General features: G+C 40.4%; 1 protein-coding gene across 1 annotated transcript in view; it reads left to right on the top strand.

The window, feature by feature from the left end:
* The first annotated feature begins 9480 nt into the window (after window positions 1-9480).
* Window positions 9481-18808, top strand: part of LOC111567033 (adenylate cyclase type 6-like) — a 43180-nt gene continuing 33852 nt past the window's right edge. Inside the window, exons 1-3 of the mRNA XM_023267881.3 lie at window positions 9481-9690; window positions 12953-13209; window positions 13326-14265. Of these exons, the coding sequence (XP_023123649.2) occupies window positions 13190-13209; window positions 13326-14265 (960 nt within the window). The 5' untranslated portion in view covers window positions 9481-9690; window positions 12953-13189. The remainder of the gene's footprint in view (window positions 9691-12952; window positions 13210-13325; window positions 14266-18808) is intronic.

Genomic DNA, 18808 nt, shown 5'->3' with positions numbered 1-18808 from the left:
TTCATTAATAAGTGTGCTGCTTTGTCCAAACGCTGTACCTCCTCTTGTTTGTGCGTCATTTTCGTTTGTTAAAGACGCATTCAAATACCTGAAACCACAGTCAAATAAACGTGGACCCTTCAAAAAGGGCACCTCTGAAGTCATAGTTTATCAAAAAATGTGGATTTGGTGAATAATTTAAGATAAGATAAGATAAGATAAAGTTCTTTATTTCTCCCCACTCCAGGGGAAATTTACATTTTTCAATCTTTTCAGGAAGTACAACACACCTGGAACTGAGGTACACCACTAGTGGAGCAGGTATCTTGAGAGCCTCTTGATTCTTTTTCCTGGAAGAACCTCCAACAACTCAAAAGGGGTCCTGGATGATTCTTTTGTTGAGTTAGGTGTAGACCTAATGACAGATTACACCTGCCTGTACACATTGTTTAGTTTATTTTAACATTTAAAACTTAGCTTTATTATAATACACTAATATGTCAACATGTATACAGGGTGGGCCATAACTTTCCATACATAGGAAAATGTATCATGTATATTTTTTTATGTCTCAGAAACCCTAGAAGATGCGTTTCACGCTATGTTTAGGGGCACTTGAAGGCCATGGGGTATCAAGTGAAGATACGAGACATAAATCATCTCAAGGAACGTATCACCAACACCATTACAAGCATAACTTCAGCTGTGCTAATGCAAGTTCATCAACAGTGGAAAACACGTATTAATATGTGTCTTCGAAGCAATGGTAATCATATAGAGCACATTATATAAATAAAAATGGTTGCCCAACATAAAATGTTTATTTTTCCTATGTATGGAAATTTATGGTCTACCCTGTATAATGTAATCAGATGGTTCATAATCTGGTAAAGGAATGGCCAGGTTGACAGTATTATAATGCTTTATTGTAGTTCGATATAAAATAAGTGGGAAACTTTTTCATCACTGAGCAAATATTTTAGTGTTATTTATCATTGAATTATGAAGCTCTTAATTAATACCAAGGTCCATGCCCACCTTACTGCAGTCTCTAAACTTAATTTAGAATCATATACAGCATTTTACAGCACCTTTTTTGGAACCACAAAATGGTTCCTTGCAAAGCCTTTCTGAGTGATTCCTCAAAGAAACATTTTGAACTCAAAAGATTTCTCCACAGTGGCAATGGTAAGGAACCCCAAAAGGTTCCTTGAGGCTCCATTATTTCTTCACTGCCAGGGCCGGCCTTAGGATTTTGGTGGCCCCAAAATGCACCCAGTGAAACCATCAAATCGCACACACAGACAACAGATAGACAAGTGAATTAACAACAAATTTCTTACTTTTTTTGAAAATAATGTAGTTGACATTAAGAAAATGCATTTAAATTTAAATATCCATCCATCATTTTCCTAAACAAATTAGAAGGATTGTCCAGATAGGTTAACTCCCTCATTACAATGTCACACATGACAGAAGAGAAACATATACATCAATTCAATGTCATTATTTATATCAGGTTAAATACAACCCGGATGGAGTTTATCCCAGTCTATCCCAGGGCCACATAGAGACATACAACCAAGCACGCTCACATACACGCCAACAGACAACTTAGAATCGCCAATTAACCTCAGCACATTTTTGGATTGTTGGAGGAAGCCAGAGAACCTGCTGAAAACCCACGCTGCACAGGGAAAACATGCAGACTACACACAGAAGATCCCGGGACGCAAACCAGGGATCTTCTAGCTGTGAGTCGACGGTGCTAATAACTGAGCCACCAAAATCAAGAACAGGAAAAAGTATTTCTAATACATCCTGATATGGCAAACCCAATTTTCTGAATTCAGACAGAAACACTGGTTCTAAAAATGATTGTGTCAGATTATTTCAGTCATTTCAGTGTAGTTCAGTTCAGTTTTGAGAGGTGTGGGTGAGTTTATGTGAAGTATAGGAGTGTTGGTAGAACCCTAAACTGAGGCAAGAGTTCCTGGAATCAGCTCATATTCAACAGTTTCTTATGGACTTTTGGATTTATGGTTCTTTTGGAGCTCAGGTCGGGACGTGTCCAACACCATCCAGGTCCTTATCAATGATTGTCTGTCTAATCGTAGTCTTCCAGCACAATATGTGGGCCTCTGGACTGTCACAGTGCTTAACAGTTGTCCCTCTGCCCTTCCACTAAAGGCAATATAACCCTCTGGTATGTGTTTCCTGTGTGACATAGGATAAGTTCAGTGTCAACACGTATGTAGACATTTAGGCCAAAAATGAGTTAAATGTGGCTCAAAAGGGAGAGTGTTTAAGACACTTAATTCACACTTTACCATTGTTTCAACTTAATTTCAACTGCAATAAGTTAAAATATGTCTGTTAAAATCTCAACATATGTATTTAACCTACATTAAAGTCCAACAAAGGTCTCTAGGCAGGGCTTAGTTCTACAACCCTGACATTGCCGACTCCAAACTTATCACTACTCTGGAGCCATTTAATCAGTAGATTTTAGGTGGAACACGTATCACAGGATTGTATCATATGTATTAGAAGGACAGAGGGATGATTGTTAGGTGCCATAACAGTCAAAAGCCTTACTGCTCAACATGGTAATTGACTTTTGCATTTTATTTTATCACAATATGCACAATCAATTGTGCATCTTAAGTCAATACAGTTTGTGTGATGCATAAATATATCACATAAACTGTATTTGTGTGAAGAATCAAGCTTCTTGAGCTAAAAGAGATCTATATTTAGCTGGGATTATTCTGGAATTGCTTACAGTATATGGGAGTAGAGATACCCTTAATGTTGACACTTGGTCTGGCACTCAGCGTGGTGGAACCATGGACTGCATACAGTCCTTTGGGTCAAACATGTCTCGTTTTGAGAGGTCTACTTCTTATGTCTGTTATGTTCTTAATCAATACCACCTCACAACTGCACCCTGCTTCCTGACTGTGCTGGACAGCATTTTTTTGTTGTCCTAAATGCATAATCACAATGAAAGGCTCATGTGATGGACTCTGATCGCACCAGATTGTAGGTAGGAGGATGGTGCTTTGTCTTTATACAACAACCTGTTGGTTATTCTCTTAAGTGGGAGAGGTGTAATGCCCCTGGCCAATGCTACCCCATGTGTTTTCAGGCAAATGAGGCTGTGCAGTCCTGTGACTACGAGCCCAATCAGAATGCTCAGCCTGCTGATGCCACCTTACTGAAAGAAACTTAAGACATCATTCAGGGCTGTTATACTGGGATGTGAGCAGGCTGCTATGGTGCTATTTGTCTCTGTGTTTTTTATTTATGGTGCCAACTTTTTTTGATTCTGTTGGGGTGTGTACTAGCACTGGACATAGACTGTGGTACTGATACAGTTGATCTATAAGTCACTACAGTCACAGTAGGTTATTTTGTAGTGTAACAATAATATGCAAGGCAATATGGTAGTGACCTATCATTCGTAAGGTAGCCACACCCTAAAACATGCCCTGCTTTATTATCTATTTTCCTCTAAATACGACCATAATTTACAAAAACATCAAACATCATGCTTAAAGGGGGTTTGAAGCTAGCGACTGATGCCACAAATACATTAGAAAAATGTTTACTTAGGCAACACTTAAGTAAAGGGAGAACTACAGTAATTTTCTCCTATTTTTTTATACAATCAGACTTCTTTTTCTAACCAGAGAACTGTCCCCAGGCTGCACAGTAGCTTGGTGGCAGGCATCATCACCTGACAGCTAGAAGATCCCTGCTTCGCATCCCTTCAAGGGCCTTGGATCTTTCTGCATGGAGTTTGCATGTTCTGACTGTACATGCGTGTATTTTCACTGGGTTCTCTGACTTCCTCCCACAGTCCAAAAACATGCTGAGGTTAACTCGTGATTCTAAATTGTCCGTAGGTGTGAATGTGAGTGTGCTTGTTTGTCTCTATGTGTAGCCCTGTGATTGACTGACAACCTGTCCTCTACCTTTGCCCTAAGCCAGCTGGGATGGGCTCCAGCCTACCAGTCTCCGAGGTTTAAGGTAATTTTGCATTGGTGTCACTTTGAGACCAGAGGTTATATCCACATTTTATATATTGTTTATGGTTGAAGACTTCTTCCATAGTTTTCTGTTGAGGATTATCTAAGTGGTGAGTCTCTCCTTTATAACGTCTCAGGACAAGCTAGGTGCAGAGGATGTTGCTGCCATTTCAGCTTGGGTAGGATATATAGCTAATTTCTGTGATTTTATAATTTTTTGTAGGATAGTATCACAGTGGTGTTGTTAGGTTTCATTTGGTTTTATTTCTTTCATTGATTTAGCAACACCCACCAGTCCCATTCCCTCTGCAGTTTTGCCTTCTTTGACCATTGTTTATTTTAGCAATTAACAGCTTGGCTAAGTCAAAATTGGTTTTCATGTTGCTTCCCTTTACCCTCACAAAGATGGGGACGTAACATGTCACTTCCTACATGACGGATTCTAACTAGACTTGATTTCCAACACAATTTTTATTGCTCCGACACCCAATAGCTTGCTGTTCAGACACAGAATACATTTGTTTCTTTAATACAGAGCCCCCTGTCCAGTGTGAACTGGAAGTGCAATAAAACAAAACATATTTTATTCTGGTTTTGCAGAGTTTTGATGCTTGCTCTGTAATTTTCCTATTTTGCTTTGCTTTCTGCCAATCTAATGATTCCTTCTCTCCCCATACATGAATGAGACCTTGATGTATGTATTAAACTCTTTCACCTTGATTCTATTTTCTTTCTTATTTTCTATTTTTACTGTGACATTAGACACTGCAACAGTTTGCCTTCCAGTCCCCTTACTTAAAGGACTGCCACTCCAAAGACATTGTCACTGAGGTCCATACAACATTGCAGGGGCACATCAGTCCCACAACATCCAGAACCTAAAGCAGCCAGTGCAGAGGTTAATAACTACTTAAGTGCGTTTCACTATAGAGCTAGACCTGATACCCAGAAGACTCTGACCCTATCTCCTGTGAGGGAGGTGTATCTCTCAGGTTTAAGGGTTCCTGACAGCATTCCTTCTACCTTCCAATGATGTTCTTCTTTGAGGTTTCTCCACCTTTGTCAGCACCATGGGTGAAGCTTCTCTGACTCCTGATAAGGTGGCAGACAGTCCTCCAGCACCTGTTTGAGGCCAAATGAAAGTCATTTTCAGTATCTTCTCCAAACTACTGAAATGTTCTGGATTTTGCTGCCAGTACTTATCAGGACTGCCCTCATCCAACTAGACCCTAAATGCCTCCTTCTTCAGCTTGACAGCCTCCCTAACCACCACTCTTTCCACAGCAGGTTCTTGGGTTGACTGACACCAACATGTTTTGGCCACAGCTGTGTCTGGCTGCTTGCACAGTGGGGGGTTTGACATGGGTCCATTAGGACTCCATGTCCTTCCTCTGGAACCTGCAAAAACTTCTCACAGAGATGGCAGATAAACTTCTTCCATACAGGGACTTCTGCCAGTCACCACCTGATGGTGATGGGTTGACAGCTCAGCACGTCTCTCCACCTGAGTGTCCAGAACAAATGGTCTCAGGCCAGAATCACCTCTGCAGCAGAAACTGAATTAATAGATCTTGCAAATAATTGACCTTTTGGCAAGTTAAGTTTTTCCACTGTAACCTGTTCATTTCTGCTTGTTTAGTGCTTACAGCTGAATCATGTTTTAGCTTTTGTAAACAGCTGTGTCATGTCTGATTTGGTTTAGATACTGACAATAAATCAGTGGATATTTCCTCAGATACTAGGCCATGTTAATTTCCAGGAATTCAATATGATTATATGGTTTAACCTTATTCCGAATTTATGCAAAGGTATTGAATTACAGGTTTTTTATTTATTTTTGATATAACATACAACCTAAACAAAGATGTACTTTATAATGTATGCAGACAAGACCCTTTTATGGAATTCAGTTTGATTTATTCATTAAAGGCAGGTTGTGTAGCAGCATATGAATTACTTTGTTCTTACTTTTAAGGAAAAGAAAGACAGCAGTTTCTTTACTGGAAATCTACAGCAAAATCCTTTGCACATCTTCTCCTGGTTGATTAATTAATTTATCAACTGAAATATATTTTGCCAAATATATCCTCTAAAGAAGATGCTACCGAATATCAGTTACATGCAATTCAGTAACGTAGTCACTGAAAAGTGCAGTCTTGTTGAAGTATTGTTACTTGTATCAAAAAAACAAAAGAAGTAAATGTGCACTCTTTACAGCACTATTTGCATCCCGTTTATTCCAGGACACAATGTGCATATTAATTTTAGGCACACAGAATGAATGTAGTTCAACAAATTTGCAAATATAATAAAGTAAAATAAGTCATATTTTCTGATAAAACATACTCTCGAGTAAGGAGTTTGCTGCATTAAAACTACTTCAGAAAGTGTCATTTAGTCAGATGTGTTCCTTGCTTATATGAGGCCAAATGCACAAACTGTATGTTAAGAATCTCTGGTAAACCCTCCTTTGCTGTTTGTTTTTTGAAGATGCAAAGACAGTATTTCTTTATCATATTGTAAGTTACTATGGATCAAGAGTTTATTAGGTTTTAAGCATAAAAAGTATAGTGATAATTCAGCAATTTTGCATAAATAATTTGTAATCTGTATATACCTACATTAAATACAACATTTATGTAAATATGTAAACCAAGGAAATTAAAATTAATGTATTCTCCCCTCTTCTGAAACTAAACCTACATTCTTGTATACAGAAATGGGCCAAACTGATCCTCTGAGCCCGCACAGGCTTCATACCAAAAACTTTCTCCCACAAGCTGATCACTGATTATCTGCAGTGTGTCAGCTTTAGGCAATAGATAAACACTATAAAGTAATAAACTAGAATATTTAGGCTGTCTTTACCCTTCTCCTCAACACAATTTGTTCCCTGTGGGACATGCTGGAGATCACAGCTGGAGGACTTTGACTGGCAGGGCTTGCTGCAGACTCGGCTTCACCTCTAGAGGGAGTGCCGAGTTACTGAAGTGGGAATGAGAGTGGTGAGAGCAGCGGCGCGCCTGGTGGAGCGGAGCTGCGTCAAAACAGCAAAAGTTACACCGCAGCAAACCGGAGCTGAGAGGACCGTGATGTCAAATAACAGCAGAAAAGTCAAGGCGATTGCATGAAACGACACAAGCAGTGCAACAGCATGCAGTTGATGCAATCGTTTGAGATAAAGCAAAAATAGGTTGAGATACCTGCATAATTTACTGTCATTTTCGTGTGTCTATTAGTGTTAAAGGCAATTTTTAGCAATCTAATTTCAGCTTTTCTATAGATTAAATGATTATTTTTAACCAAGGTTATTTGACATCTTTGTCACCGCTCAAAATATGTTTCAATTTTACTTATATATTTTTTGATGTGTTCAGAGTTTAACTCCTCTTTTCATGTTTGTTTGACTTAAGCAACATTTTAAATGCAAGGCTTTTTACTTGAAATGGTACATTTTTAGATTCTTGTATTGCTACTTTTACTGCTTTGCTATTTTTCCTACTGGTGCTGGTAAATTAAGCTAAGCTACGGCTAGCAGGCAACAAACTGACATGTCTATGGAGCTTAACTCCCCTTTTATGCAACTTTCACTTTGACTTAAATGACAATTTTATTGCATGGATTCATATGTGATATACGGCATTTTTATATTGTTGCATTGCTACTTTTTCCATTATTGCTGGTCACTTAAGCCAAGCTACAGTTAGCTGCTAACTAACAGCACCTAGGCTACTGCTAGCTGCTAACAAACAGCATACTGACATGTATATGGAATTTATTAAATTTTTTCTATGACTCAGTGACATATTTAAATTCAAGACTTTTACTTGACATGAGGTGTTTTTGCACCGCTGTATTCTGTGTTTGTTGTTTTATTTCTTTGGGACTTTTTCCACTTTTGCTTGTACCTTAATCTAAGCTACTGCAAGCTACTAGCAGACAATGGACTGACATGTCTGTGGAACTTCATGTTTCTTTTGACTTTTTGACTATTTTCATACTCATTTGACTGAAGGGACATCTTAAATGCAAGACCTGTGCTTAAAACGTAGCGTTTTTATACTGTTGTATTGCTTGTTTTTCCATTATTGCAGGTAACTTAAGCTAAGCTACTGCTAGCTTATAATGGAAACAGATTTATATGTGTATGAAACTCCTCTTTTCACGTTTAACTTAAACGACTTTTAAAATGCAAGACTCTTATGTTGCGGTTTATATTGTTGTGTTGCTACTTTTACCTCTTTTCTCCTCTTACCATTATTGCTGGTAATTTAAGCTAAACTACTGCTAGCTGCTAACAAACAGGAGATTGACAGAAATATGTTGTTTTCGTTTCATTGTTTTTTTTCTGTGACTCAAGTGACATATTAAATACAAGACTTTTACTTTACATAGAATACTTTTGCACTGTTGTGTTCTGTGTTTCTACTTTTATTTTTTTGCTAATTGCTAACTTAAGCTAAGCTACTGCTAGCTGCTAACAAACAATAGAATGACATGTCTATGGAAACTTCTTGTTTCTTTTGACTTTTTATTTTTTTCATATTCCGTTGACTTAAGTGACATCTTAAATCAGGGGTGTCAAACATGCAGCCCGTGGACCAAAACTGGCCCACCAGCGGTTCCAGTCCGGCCCACGGGACGACTTTGTTAAGTGTAAAAACAATAGACATTTACTGCAAATTGTAAATTTGTAAAACTATAAATTTAAAATAATTTCTAGACCATGACAAGTTGTTTTGATCATTACGTAAAATACCTGACTGCTCATTGTTCTTTTGTCACTTTGTGCCTCGTTTTTGTAATATTTTATCATTTTTGTGTTTTTTGTCTTTTTTCTGACTTTTGTTGATTGTCTCATGCTTTTGTCGTCTTCTCATTTTTGTCGTTTTGTTTCATTTTTGTCTCGCTTGTGTCTCGTTTTTGTCATTTTGTGTCTCATTTTTGTAATATTTTGTCTTGTTTTTGTTGGGGGTTTTTTTGTCTGACTTTTGTTGTTTTATCAAAAAGCAGAATACTACATTGTTCAGTTCCAGATGACTAAATGTTTTGTGCCTTCGTAGATACTCTGTGATCTGTAAGCTGCAATGTGTAAATGATAAACTGAGGCATAATATTGTTGAAACTGAACTTAATTTTCTTTAAAAATTTCAGGTTGTTCATAATGTTTTGTAAAAAAAAAAAATCCTTAAATGTGAACATTTTCAGAATTTGCTTTTTTTTTGCATTAAAACAAAGGAAAATTTGGAGTTGTGGTTATTTATAGGTTTTTATGTTCTGATATAGCTGGTCCGGCCCACTAGAGATCAAATTGTCCTGAACTAAAGTGAGTTTGACACCCCTGTCTTAAATGCAAGACATGGAGCATTTTTGTATTGCTGTTGCTGGCCGTCAGCGTTTTATTCTGAAATCGGTAACCGGATGTGAAACGTTTGCACTTCCTATATCTTGATAGTGGTGCTTGGAGCCGAGAGGGTCAGGGGGAGGAGAGGCAGGGGAGTGGAGAGAGAGAAGACGGCAGGAGGAGATCCACCACAGGGTGACCAATTTAACCGGACCATCCTTGGACAGCTAGGCTACAAATGCTCCTCCACCCTGGCCGCTGCGACCGACACGCACGCCGAATCGGATTGTCTGCCGCGGTCCTGTCGGGGAATAGAAGCAGAAGATGATCTCGGTGAGTCCGTCTTTTCTTGACTGCTGCACACTTGCAGGCCGACATATATAAGATATGTTCTCCCGTCACCCAAACGTCTCAAACGCTGTTGAACTGAGCCGCAGACGCCCGTGCCGCCTCTCCGTCAGTGCTCCATTTGTGCCGGAGTGAATGACATAGCTGGCGACAGTTGCTGTGAGGCCTCCGCTTCACATTGGTGGTGGTGGTGGCAAAGGATACACGGTCAGTACATGTTTTCCACTGGCGGCCAATAACAACATATCTGCTGTGTGCGTTAGAGGAGGGGGGGAAAGAGAAGGATGAGCTGCATCACGGTGCGTTTCTGTTTCTTGGTACAGCTGACAGTCCTGAGGGGTGTTAACAGGCTACATTCACAGGCTGCTCACACCAATCACTCCCACCAGCCGCAGATATTTTTAATGACACAACAACTTCAAACTCAAACGCCTCTATTTATACCCCACCATATTCGCTGAGATGTGAGGCGATTTTAACGCATTGCCCGTCGCTGGTCTTCATCCTCTTGACTGATGCTGAGGAATGTGCAGCAGCAGCAGTAAACGTGTTTATTTCTGTTTATTTACCCAAGCCTCACGTTTGTCAATACACCGATTCTGTCTTATTTTGCTGCAGACTGAAAGACATCTGTTTAAAAATTAAAATGAAATAAAATAAATCGCTGGCAGAGGCGTGTTTGTGTCCTAACTTGAGCTACGGGACGCGGTTTTATAGTCACCGCTATGGTTGTCACATAGGCCATGGTGTTATGTAACAAGGAGCCTACGCCGTTTGAATGCGGGCCCTCACACACGGCCTGCCCGTGCATGGCAATTATACGCCGGATCGCAAACATATCATCCGCACATGATCAAAACAGAGCCGAAGATAATGCAAAAGAAGCCCATTCAAGGCGTAGCATGTATTTTGAATCATCCCTTTAAATGCGTGGTCTATTTTTTTTGCATCTGTATCATCTGGATGACAAGTGATCCAGAGAGAGGGAGGGCGATGCATGCACAGCCCTGGACATGTCCAGCCCATAATGAATGACTTGATGCGCGCTGTTTGTGGCCAGCGTCCGGTATGTATATTTTTTAAAAAATGCCCCTCAGGAATAATCGGTCACCCCCCGCCTTCTCCTTAACCCTTCCCCGCTTCCCCACCCCTCTCCTAGCGCTAGTGGAGGTGGTGGAGGGGAAACCGGAGAGTACAGCCAAGGCACCGTGCAAACACACACACGCCGAGCGGCTGGCAGCTCCGCGGCGTTTGCAAATGGGTATGAGCTGGTCGACCTTGTACAGGGGAGCGAGGGACGCAGCCGGGGAGGTGGAGGTGGGAGGAGAGGGGAGGGGAGGGGAGGGGAGGGGAGGTGTGTGAGTGTAGGAGGGGGGACGGCTGGTTCTCCTTGAATCTTGTCGATCCGCTGCCAGAGAGGAGGCTCTTTACGGATACGTGCCAGAGAAGGCGCATGCAGGCAAGATATAGCGAGGAAATGCTATTTTTGCTTCAGCAACATAGCACGCCTCTCCGGTGAAAATGCCGGTCGAGGAGGCGGCGGCGGCAGCAGAAGCGGCTGCGCTGCGTTTGTTTCCTCCCCGCACCGTGGAGCTCAGGGCGCCTGGAGGCCTGGTAAGATCAGCTGGTTGCTGAGGCATATGTGAACGTTTTCTAATTCAATCAGGACGACAACGAACAGTACTTAAACACGAATGATTGCACTGGCTCGCTGTTATTATTATATTTACTATAATAAAGGCGCTGTAGGACTATTGTGGTGATATCACAACAGATACAAACACATTAAAATGTGACCAGGTCAGCACAAACCCACAATACAACATCACAGAAATGGCCATATTAAATCCATGGAGACCATTAATGGAATATTTCAGATATTTTCTGCTACAGTGTTGCCTGACATATGGGGACATCTGAAATTTTCTCTCTCAATAACAAATTATTTGCAGATTCGTATTCCTGATTTCATAATGGTGCTGTTTTTGTCTTATAAAACCTGTATGCCTGCCTGTGTGGAGCTTATCAGGGTCATTCTCTTGTAAGGGAACATGAAGGCAGGCATTACTGGGACACTAGTAATGAAGTCTGCAGCCCAGCCTGACTGAATAAATGTAACTGATACTAGAAATATGACAAACTGTAATGTAATTAAACATGGATCTGCTACTAGATGGAAGACACTGCTTACCTTACATGCAGCAGCAAGAGACAACAAGCAATATTCACATGCCTCATACCAAAGCATAACAGATAGAAACATTAATATAAACTATTACACACAACAATGCTCATGTATACATCGGCGGCTTTTGTGTAAACAATCTATATCTTTTGTCACATTGAAGACAGACTGTGATGTCTTATAGTTATTTCCAGGCAGAGCTTGACTAAAAGACAGAGGATTATTATGATAATTTAATTGACCGTGTTGCTCAAAGAGCAGCCAGACTGTTATAATTACATAAATGTCTATATGTTGTATGTAAGTTATGTGAAGCTAAAAGGAAAACATCGGTGGCTTGATTTTCGAGTGATTTTCAAACAACTTTTGATTTAATCCTGCAGGGCTCCAGATTCTGTTATGCTGTATATACCATTATGTCTTGACAGTGTCCTGTTGTCCAGTGACATTATTTTTTAGTCGTCTGTGTATCATTGATTGTGATTATAAACAGAGCTTAAAGGAGTCTCTATGTGTTTTCCAGACCAGCGGACTCCAAAATGCTGTTGTGTTTTTACCAGAGGATGTGTTTTTGCATCGGGGTCAAATTGAGCAAGTGCTGGTTCACCTTAAAAAACCCAGACCTACATGATATTTTAAATCCAACCCTCCCCTGCCTCTCTCTTAACCCCCACCATAGTTTTGGAAGTAGCTCTTATCCTAAGAATTTGCCTCAGTTTCCAGACGATCTCAAGTGTGTCTGGTTATCCAGGAAATTAGATTTATGTGCATTTTGTTGACAATGTGATGTAGTTCATTTCTTGTCAATTTTGGGACAAAGAAGCTTTTTCCTAACGAGCTACTTAAAGAGCTAAATGTGAGTCAGGGCAGTTCATTAATACACATATTAGCATCAAATGGAGATTATATAAGACATTTGCGATATTATTACGTTGTGATGTGTCTCACCTGATGTACATGCATGGCGTTTACTGCCATGACTTGATGACAAATCTATTTGTGCGTCACCTTTTCCTGTTTGTCACCCTACAATCCATTGTGTGTGTTTGATTTTTCCCCTAGACCCAGCAGAAGCCGTGGAGATAGGCCTGGCAGTCGAGACTGGTCTTCTTATTAACCTTGGTTGCTGATCAGCCGCTCTGGCACAAACATCTGGAGCTTTGTGCGCCATCTGACCCCCATTCAGTCACTCCCACCCTGCGGCCCTGCAGTGTGGCTTCTACAAACCCCTCCTCACTTCTTCAAAATTTTGTCCACGGGATAAATGAGTGAACCGGCTGCAAGGGACAGGGCTGGGACATGTACCAGAACCCCAACAGGTGAGTCAACAAGTCCTACAAGTGGATCGTGGAGGAAATGGTGTTTGGTTCGTCCAACTTGCGATCAGTACTGTGGCTGATTTCTGTACTGACCGTTCCTCTCTCTGCTCACACAGAATGTCCTGGTTCAGTGGTTTCCTAGTTGCCAGAGTGGACGACCGCAAGACTGCGTGGGGGGAGCGCAATGGCAAGAAGTCCAAACGGAAGGGAGGCTCATCTCTCTGCAACCCGCGTTACATGAGCTGTCTGCGGGACCCAGATGCTATGGAACCCCCTTCTGGAGCCCCCCTCCATCAGCACCACCGCGGAGGGGTGGCAGGGGCTGTGGGAGGCGGGGGCAACTTCGGCGTCCGTTGCGGATGGCAGGAGGACCACTATGGCAAAAGGGGAGGGGCTCCTGGGGAAGGGGTGGGGCTGAAATCAGTTGACTTGGGCTTTGAGGATGGGGAGTTGAAAGGGAGGAAAGGGGGATGCAATGGAGGAAGTGGCGACATGGGCGACGATGGTCCCAACGGAGCAGGAGGGGTGGTGACGGCTGCGGACTGCTGGCTCAGGGTGGTGCGAGTATTCCAGTCAAAAAAATTCCAGTCCCGCAAACTGGAGCGCCTATACCAGCGTTACTTCTTTAGGCTGAACCAGAGCTCCTTGACCATGCTCATGGGGGTACTTGTGATCGTGTGCGGCATCATGTTAACCTTCCACTGTGTCCACGCCGCCCCTCACGTGGCCTATTCTTCAGCCCTGTCGGTGGCGATGGCACTCTTCATGGCTCTTATGGTAGTGTGTAACCGCAACGGCTTCCACCAGGACTACATGTGGATGGTCAGTTACCTGGTGATTGGAGTCTTGGTGTCGGTACAGGTGTTCGGGGTGCTCATGGTGGCTCCCAGGAGTGCTTCAGAGGGCATCTGGTGGTCCGTGTTCTTCATCTACATCATCTACACTCTGCTGCCTGTGAGGATGAGAGCGGCGGTGCTGAGTGGAGCAGTGCTGTCCATCATACATGTGGTCACCACCTGGCAGATCAACCAGGAAGACAAGTTCCTCTGGAAACAGGTAGGAGAGGCTGGATGTCTGATCCGTCTTCTCTGTCTTTATCATGGTTGACATGAACTGACACTGATGGTGAACAGGGTGCAAGCTATTTTGACATTCATTCTTTTTTTTTCTGTGGTTTCTCAGAAATCATTCATCCTGCAGTTTTTGTGACTAGTGAAATTCATGAATGAAGTTCACAATTTTCTTTACTTTTTGAATTTGTGAAAGTTTTGTATATTTCATCTCCTTCAACTCACAGACCCTTTGGTGGGCCAGTCAATACAAATGAAAATTGTGTAGCTATGCTCTGTTTAAGTTCATGCTCTGGATTGATGAGCTTTACAGAAAACAGAAAATCCTTTGAGCATCTGTACCTTTAACATTCACCAGCAAGATTGCGGGAGCTATATTTTCAATAACATCAACTGCGATTATACATTGTTTTATAACATAAAGCATTGCGATTCACAGAGTGTTACCCATGTTAAGGCACCAGTACCATAGAAACAGGTGCATCAGTAAATGTACTTCTCTACACAGCAAAACGTCACTATCTGCTGCTCACTATTTTCATCATATGAGTGCAAAGAACAGAATTCTACCAGGCTTTTATTCTCTTTTAGCAAAAAAGACATGACTGTTAAAGAGCTGGTATAAACTAAAAATCTATGTTTTGATTTAACAATCAACGCAACACTTTGCATCAATCTTTTTCAGTTATGACAACAGCCTACTGAAATTATGTTTAACCAACAGACCACATGGAGTTAGATGAATTAGTTTAGGCACTTCAATCAAACGTATTGGCAGTTGCCACTTACTTACTGTTCCAAAGCATAAGCACAAGTTTTTATATTGATTACTCTTAAGAATTAGTTGTTCCAACAATTTTTTCCACATTATTTAAAAGGAACTTTTAAGTGTTATGCACCTATTTACTGTAATTACTCAGACAGGTTTTTAAGATGGCAAATCAGAAAAATTAAGTTGTTCTAGTGTTAGTTAGGGGAGGGGACTTGAAATCCTGACCTTACAGGGAAGAAAAATAGATCAATCCAATTTTATTAGGTTATCTCAATGTTTAAATCAACTTATGCAAATATTTGAGTTTAAATTACACACAATATTAGGCAGATGCAATTACCATCATTATTATATCAGTGCAACACATAAGTATATTTATTTGCAACTTAAAAGGTGTATATTAGTTATTAAATAAGAATGTTTATCTTGCAGCCATGTAATTAATGAAGAAATGGGTGTTTGTCTCCCAATGAGTATAAATTCAGTATTAATTTTCCTTTTAGTTCTGGTTTGGCCCGCAGCTTGTGAGGGAAATATTTGGCTCTTTAGCTGTGAAGTCTGTCATTGTTTTCACCAGTTAGCTTTGTCTGTCTGCTGTTTTGTCCTGGGTAGAACTGTTCAGTGTACAGTGGGTTTATCGTAACTTTTCTGGCTAAAAACAGCTGCCTGCTGTGGTTGGAAACAGCTGTGAAGCAACTAAAACAGTAAAGTTGTGGGCTGCCAATCCAAAACAGTGAACTGTAAGTAGTGCGGCTTTAAGGTCCTGCTGAATAAAATCACAATAATGTCCTATAAAAATTAAACACAGAACACGTGTAGCTGATCAGCCATAACAAAATTGCATCCTTAACTTGAATTTTCTATAATTATTTTCTATTAAATCTGATACGGTCTCAGACTAATACAATATTTTGTATTAGTCTATTATTGTTGTGGTGGGCTTTGAAAAATATACAACTGGAAGGATTAGCCAGTTGATTTCTTAGTCAACAGACAGAAATTCAATTGGGGACTTTATAATGATCAGTTGCATTTGTCATATTAAATACCAACCGTTGCTTTGTTTAAGCTTTTCTGTGTAACCATGACAATTGTTGGCAGATTAATTGCTAACTATAGGAAATAATACTTGCAATCCTAGAACAACATTTTATACAACATTTTAACGGACAGTTGGAAACATTAAAATTCAAAGGTAGCTGATAAGTATTTACATATTGCAGTATACAGTGATAAGCTACCACTGTAGTTTCACTGTACTTGACAGACTGCTACAGCCCTACATGGCTGCATTCAAAACACTGGCATGATATTTATGATGGGATGTTGGCATGTGAACTGGACATACAGATGATGCGATGCAAATTGCTCTGCTGTGTTTGGTCACCATGTTGAATCTGCGTATTTACATGTACTTTGGGGCTTATGGGTCTTGCTCTACAGTGTGTTGTTTGTGCGTCATGCCAAGGACCCAGGGGCTCGCTGAAGGTCAGTGGGCTGAATGAACCACCCCGGCTGGTCGGCTGTATGTGTGTGTGTCTGTGTTACTGTGTGACAGTGGGAGAATACCATGATATAAAGCAGTATCACTCAGGTCTCTGTGCTCTCATACAAGGGACGCTTTGTACTTTTCTCCAAGGGTGGGGAGATGGGGGTGAGGCCAAAATGGAGTGAGGGAGGGGCGGGGGGGCAGTTTGGTAGCTGTTTGCTTTCTGCACTGTCTTAGCTGTTTTACAACTGTCGTCTCCTTGGGGAAAAGTCATGTGAAACATAAGAGGAAAGCCACTACTTAAGAAACAATGGGGGGATATTGTATTTACTGATCACTGATTGTCACTGTAATGTCTTTGCTCTCATTATGAGGTACACATTCATTAATATATCCTTTCACGTGTTTGCTGGATTATATAATGAACATGACTTTGTTACTATATTGTGATTGTTTATTAAAAATTATTACTGAAGTACAGAACTAGGTTCTTAGGGATTAGGGATTCGTGGGAACTCAATAATTACTGCGAGCTCTGAAACATCGTGCATGATATACCATAGGATCATCCATCACAGGCTCCAACATTGTTTGCCATCGTTAAGTGGATGAATGTCATGAGATAGCTGAAGCCCAGCAATGCTGTTTATTCCTAAGGTCGTCTGTGTACTATGTGACACAACAATACAATGTCATCAATCACTGCTTCACGCTTGTGTGCAAGTGTTTCCTCTTTCCCCAATAACTCATTAACCTCACTGAGTTTCTGTTGGTGTTGATGGGCTCGGATGATGATAAAGTTGTGTATGAGGAATCCCCTTTTCAATGCCATTTTCTGTCTTCATCATTGACTGAGTTGGGTCAAGAATTTGCCAGAATCTAGATCTAATTTGGCTTCACGACCTCTCTTCAATCATGAGAGAAAGTGTGCCAGTTTCAGAAAAAGTGTGAGATTCTGATTAATCTCCAACCATGCAATTTTGTTGTAGACTGAAGTTTCATGAACTGCCTGTAAATTATGTGCTGAATAGGCTGTGAAATTATAGAAATTAGGAGTATCAGCTACGAAGTAAACCATGCATGGCACCCACTGTAAGGGGTTAGCAGCAGCAGTGATAGCAGCATTTTATAAAGAACATTTATACGTTATAAGTTACAACTTTGTAGCCACCTATGGATGATTTATAAACGGCTTTTCCTTAAAATCCAGTATTTTCCTTTTTATTTGAGACTCCTACCACGTACACATCAGGAAAGTAAATGCCTGAGATGTGAGGATCATTCACAGATCGCCATAAATTCAGAAAATGAATGAAAATTTGCATGCAGCTTGTTCAGTATGATCTTGCATGGACAGTAATTCAGGGGTCATGGGTCATTGTCATGATCACAACATATGGATGTCAACACTGTGACAAGGCAACAACATTAAAGGCCACAAAAACAGTTTTACTCCAGTAAACATCCTACATGTTTACATATTTTGGTAATTTAACCTGAGCGATTTAGATCTTGCTAGCCACAGCCCCAATAATGCAAATTAAGTGAACTTTTACTCTCAATGATGTTTATTTACAAACTTTAAATTTAATGCAAAATTTTTTCTTGAGGACAATATGGTACGATCTATAATCAAGTTTTTTTTGGCTTTAAAGATGATAAGCCTTTATAGTACTAATTTAAATGTTTAAGTGTTTTATGCCACTATTAACTTTCTAATTATTTTATAACTTAGCATTTAGTTTATATAATCTACAGATACATTCCAATAAAAACTGGGTACATATATTTATATAATTTATGTACATTTTGACAGGCAAACTGCCCTGCTTAAGATAAAATACAAACTTGTGTTGTTGATGATTTACAGTTTATCGACCAACTTAATTCAGGACATCCACAAAAATAGACTTTGAAAAACAGATAGTAGCCTATTTCATCTAGCATTATCATGATTTACTAAGCAGAATATGATATAATACAACCATGGATGTAGTGTTACAAAATTATGAATGAGATCACCTCTCATGTTTGCCTGTGTTTTCAGGATCGCCTGTGTTTCTTGTTGCTAACAGAATCTGTCATGTAAGACCAGCTGAGGCTCTTGCAGACATCTTGACGGTGTCTGGTCGCTATATGTGGACTATTTCATGTTTGACTTGTGAAATTTATAGCTGTTAATCCCATCAAATCTTTCAAAACACATGCAGGCCATCTGGTTGTTTCCTGAGCTGTATTGCTCTTGGCGTTGGGTGGTGCGTGTGCTGT

The sequence above is a fragment of the Amphiprion ocellaris genome, chromosome 8, assembly GCF_022539595.1.
Source record: "Amphiprion ocellaris isolate individual 3 ecotype Okinawa chromosome 8, ASM2253959v1, whole genome shotgun sequence".
NCBI classification, from domain to species: Eukaryota; Metazoa; Chordata; class Actinopteri; family Pomacentridae; genus Amphiprion; species Amphiprion ocellaris.
Note: the sequence above shows the minus strand (reverse complement) of the source record. Positions and strands in the feature narration are given on the sequence as shown.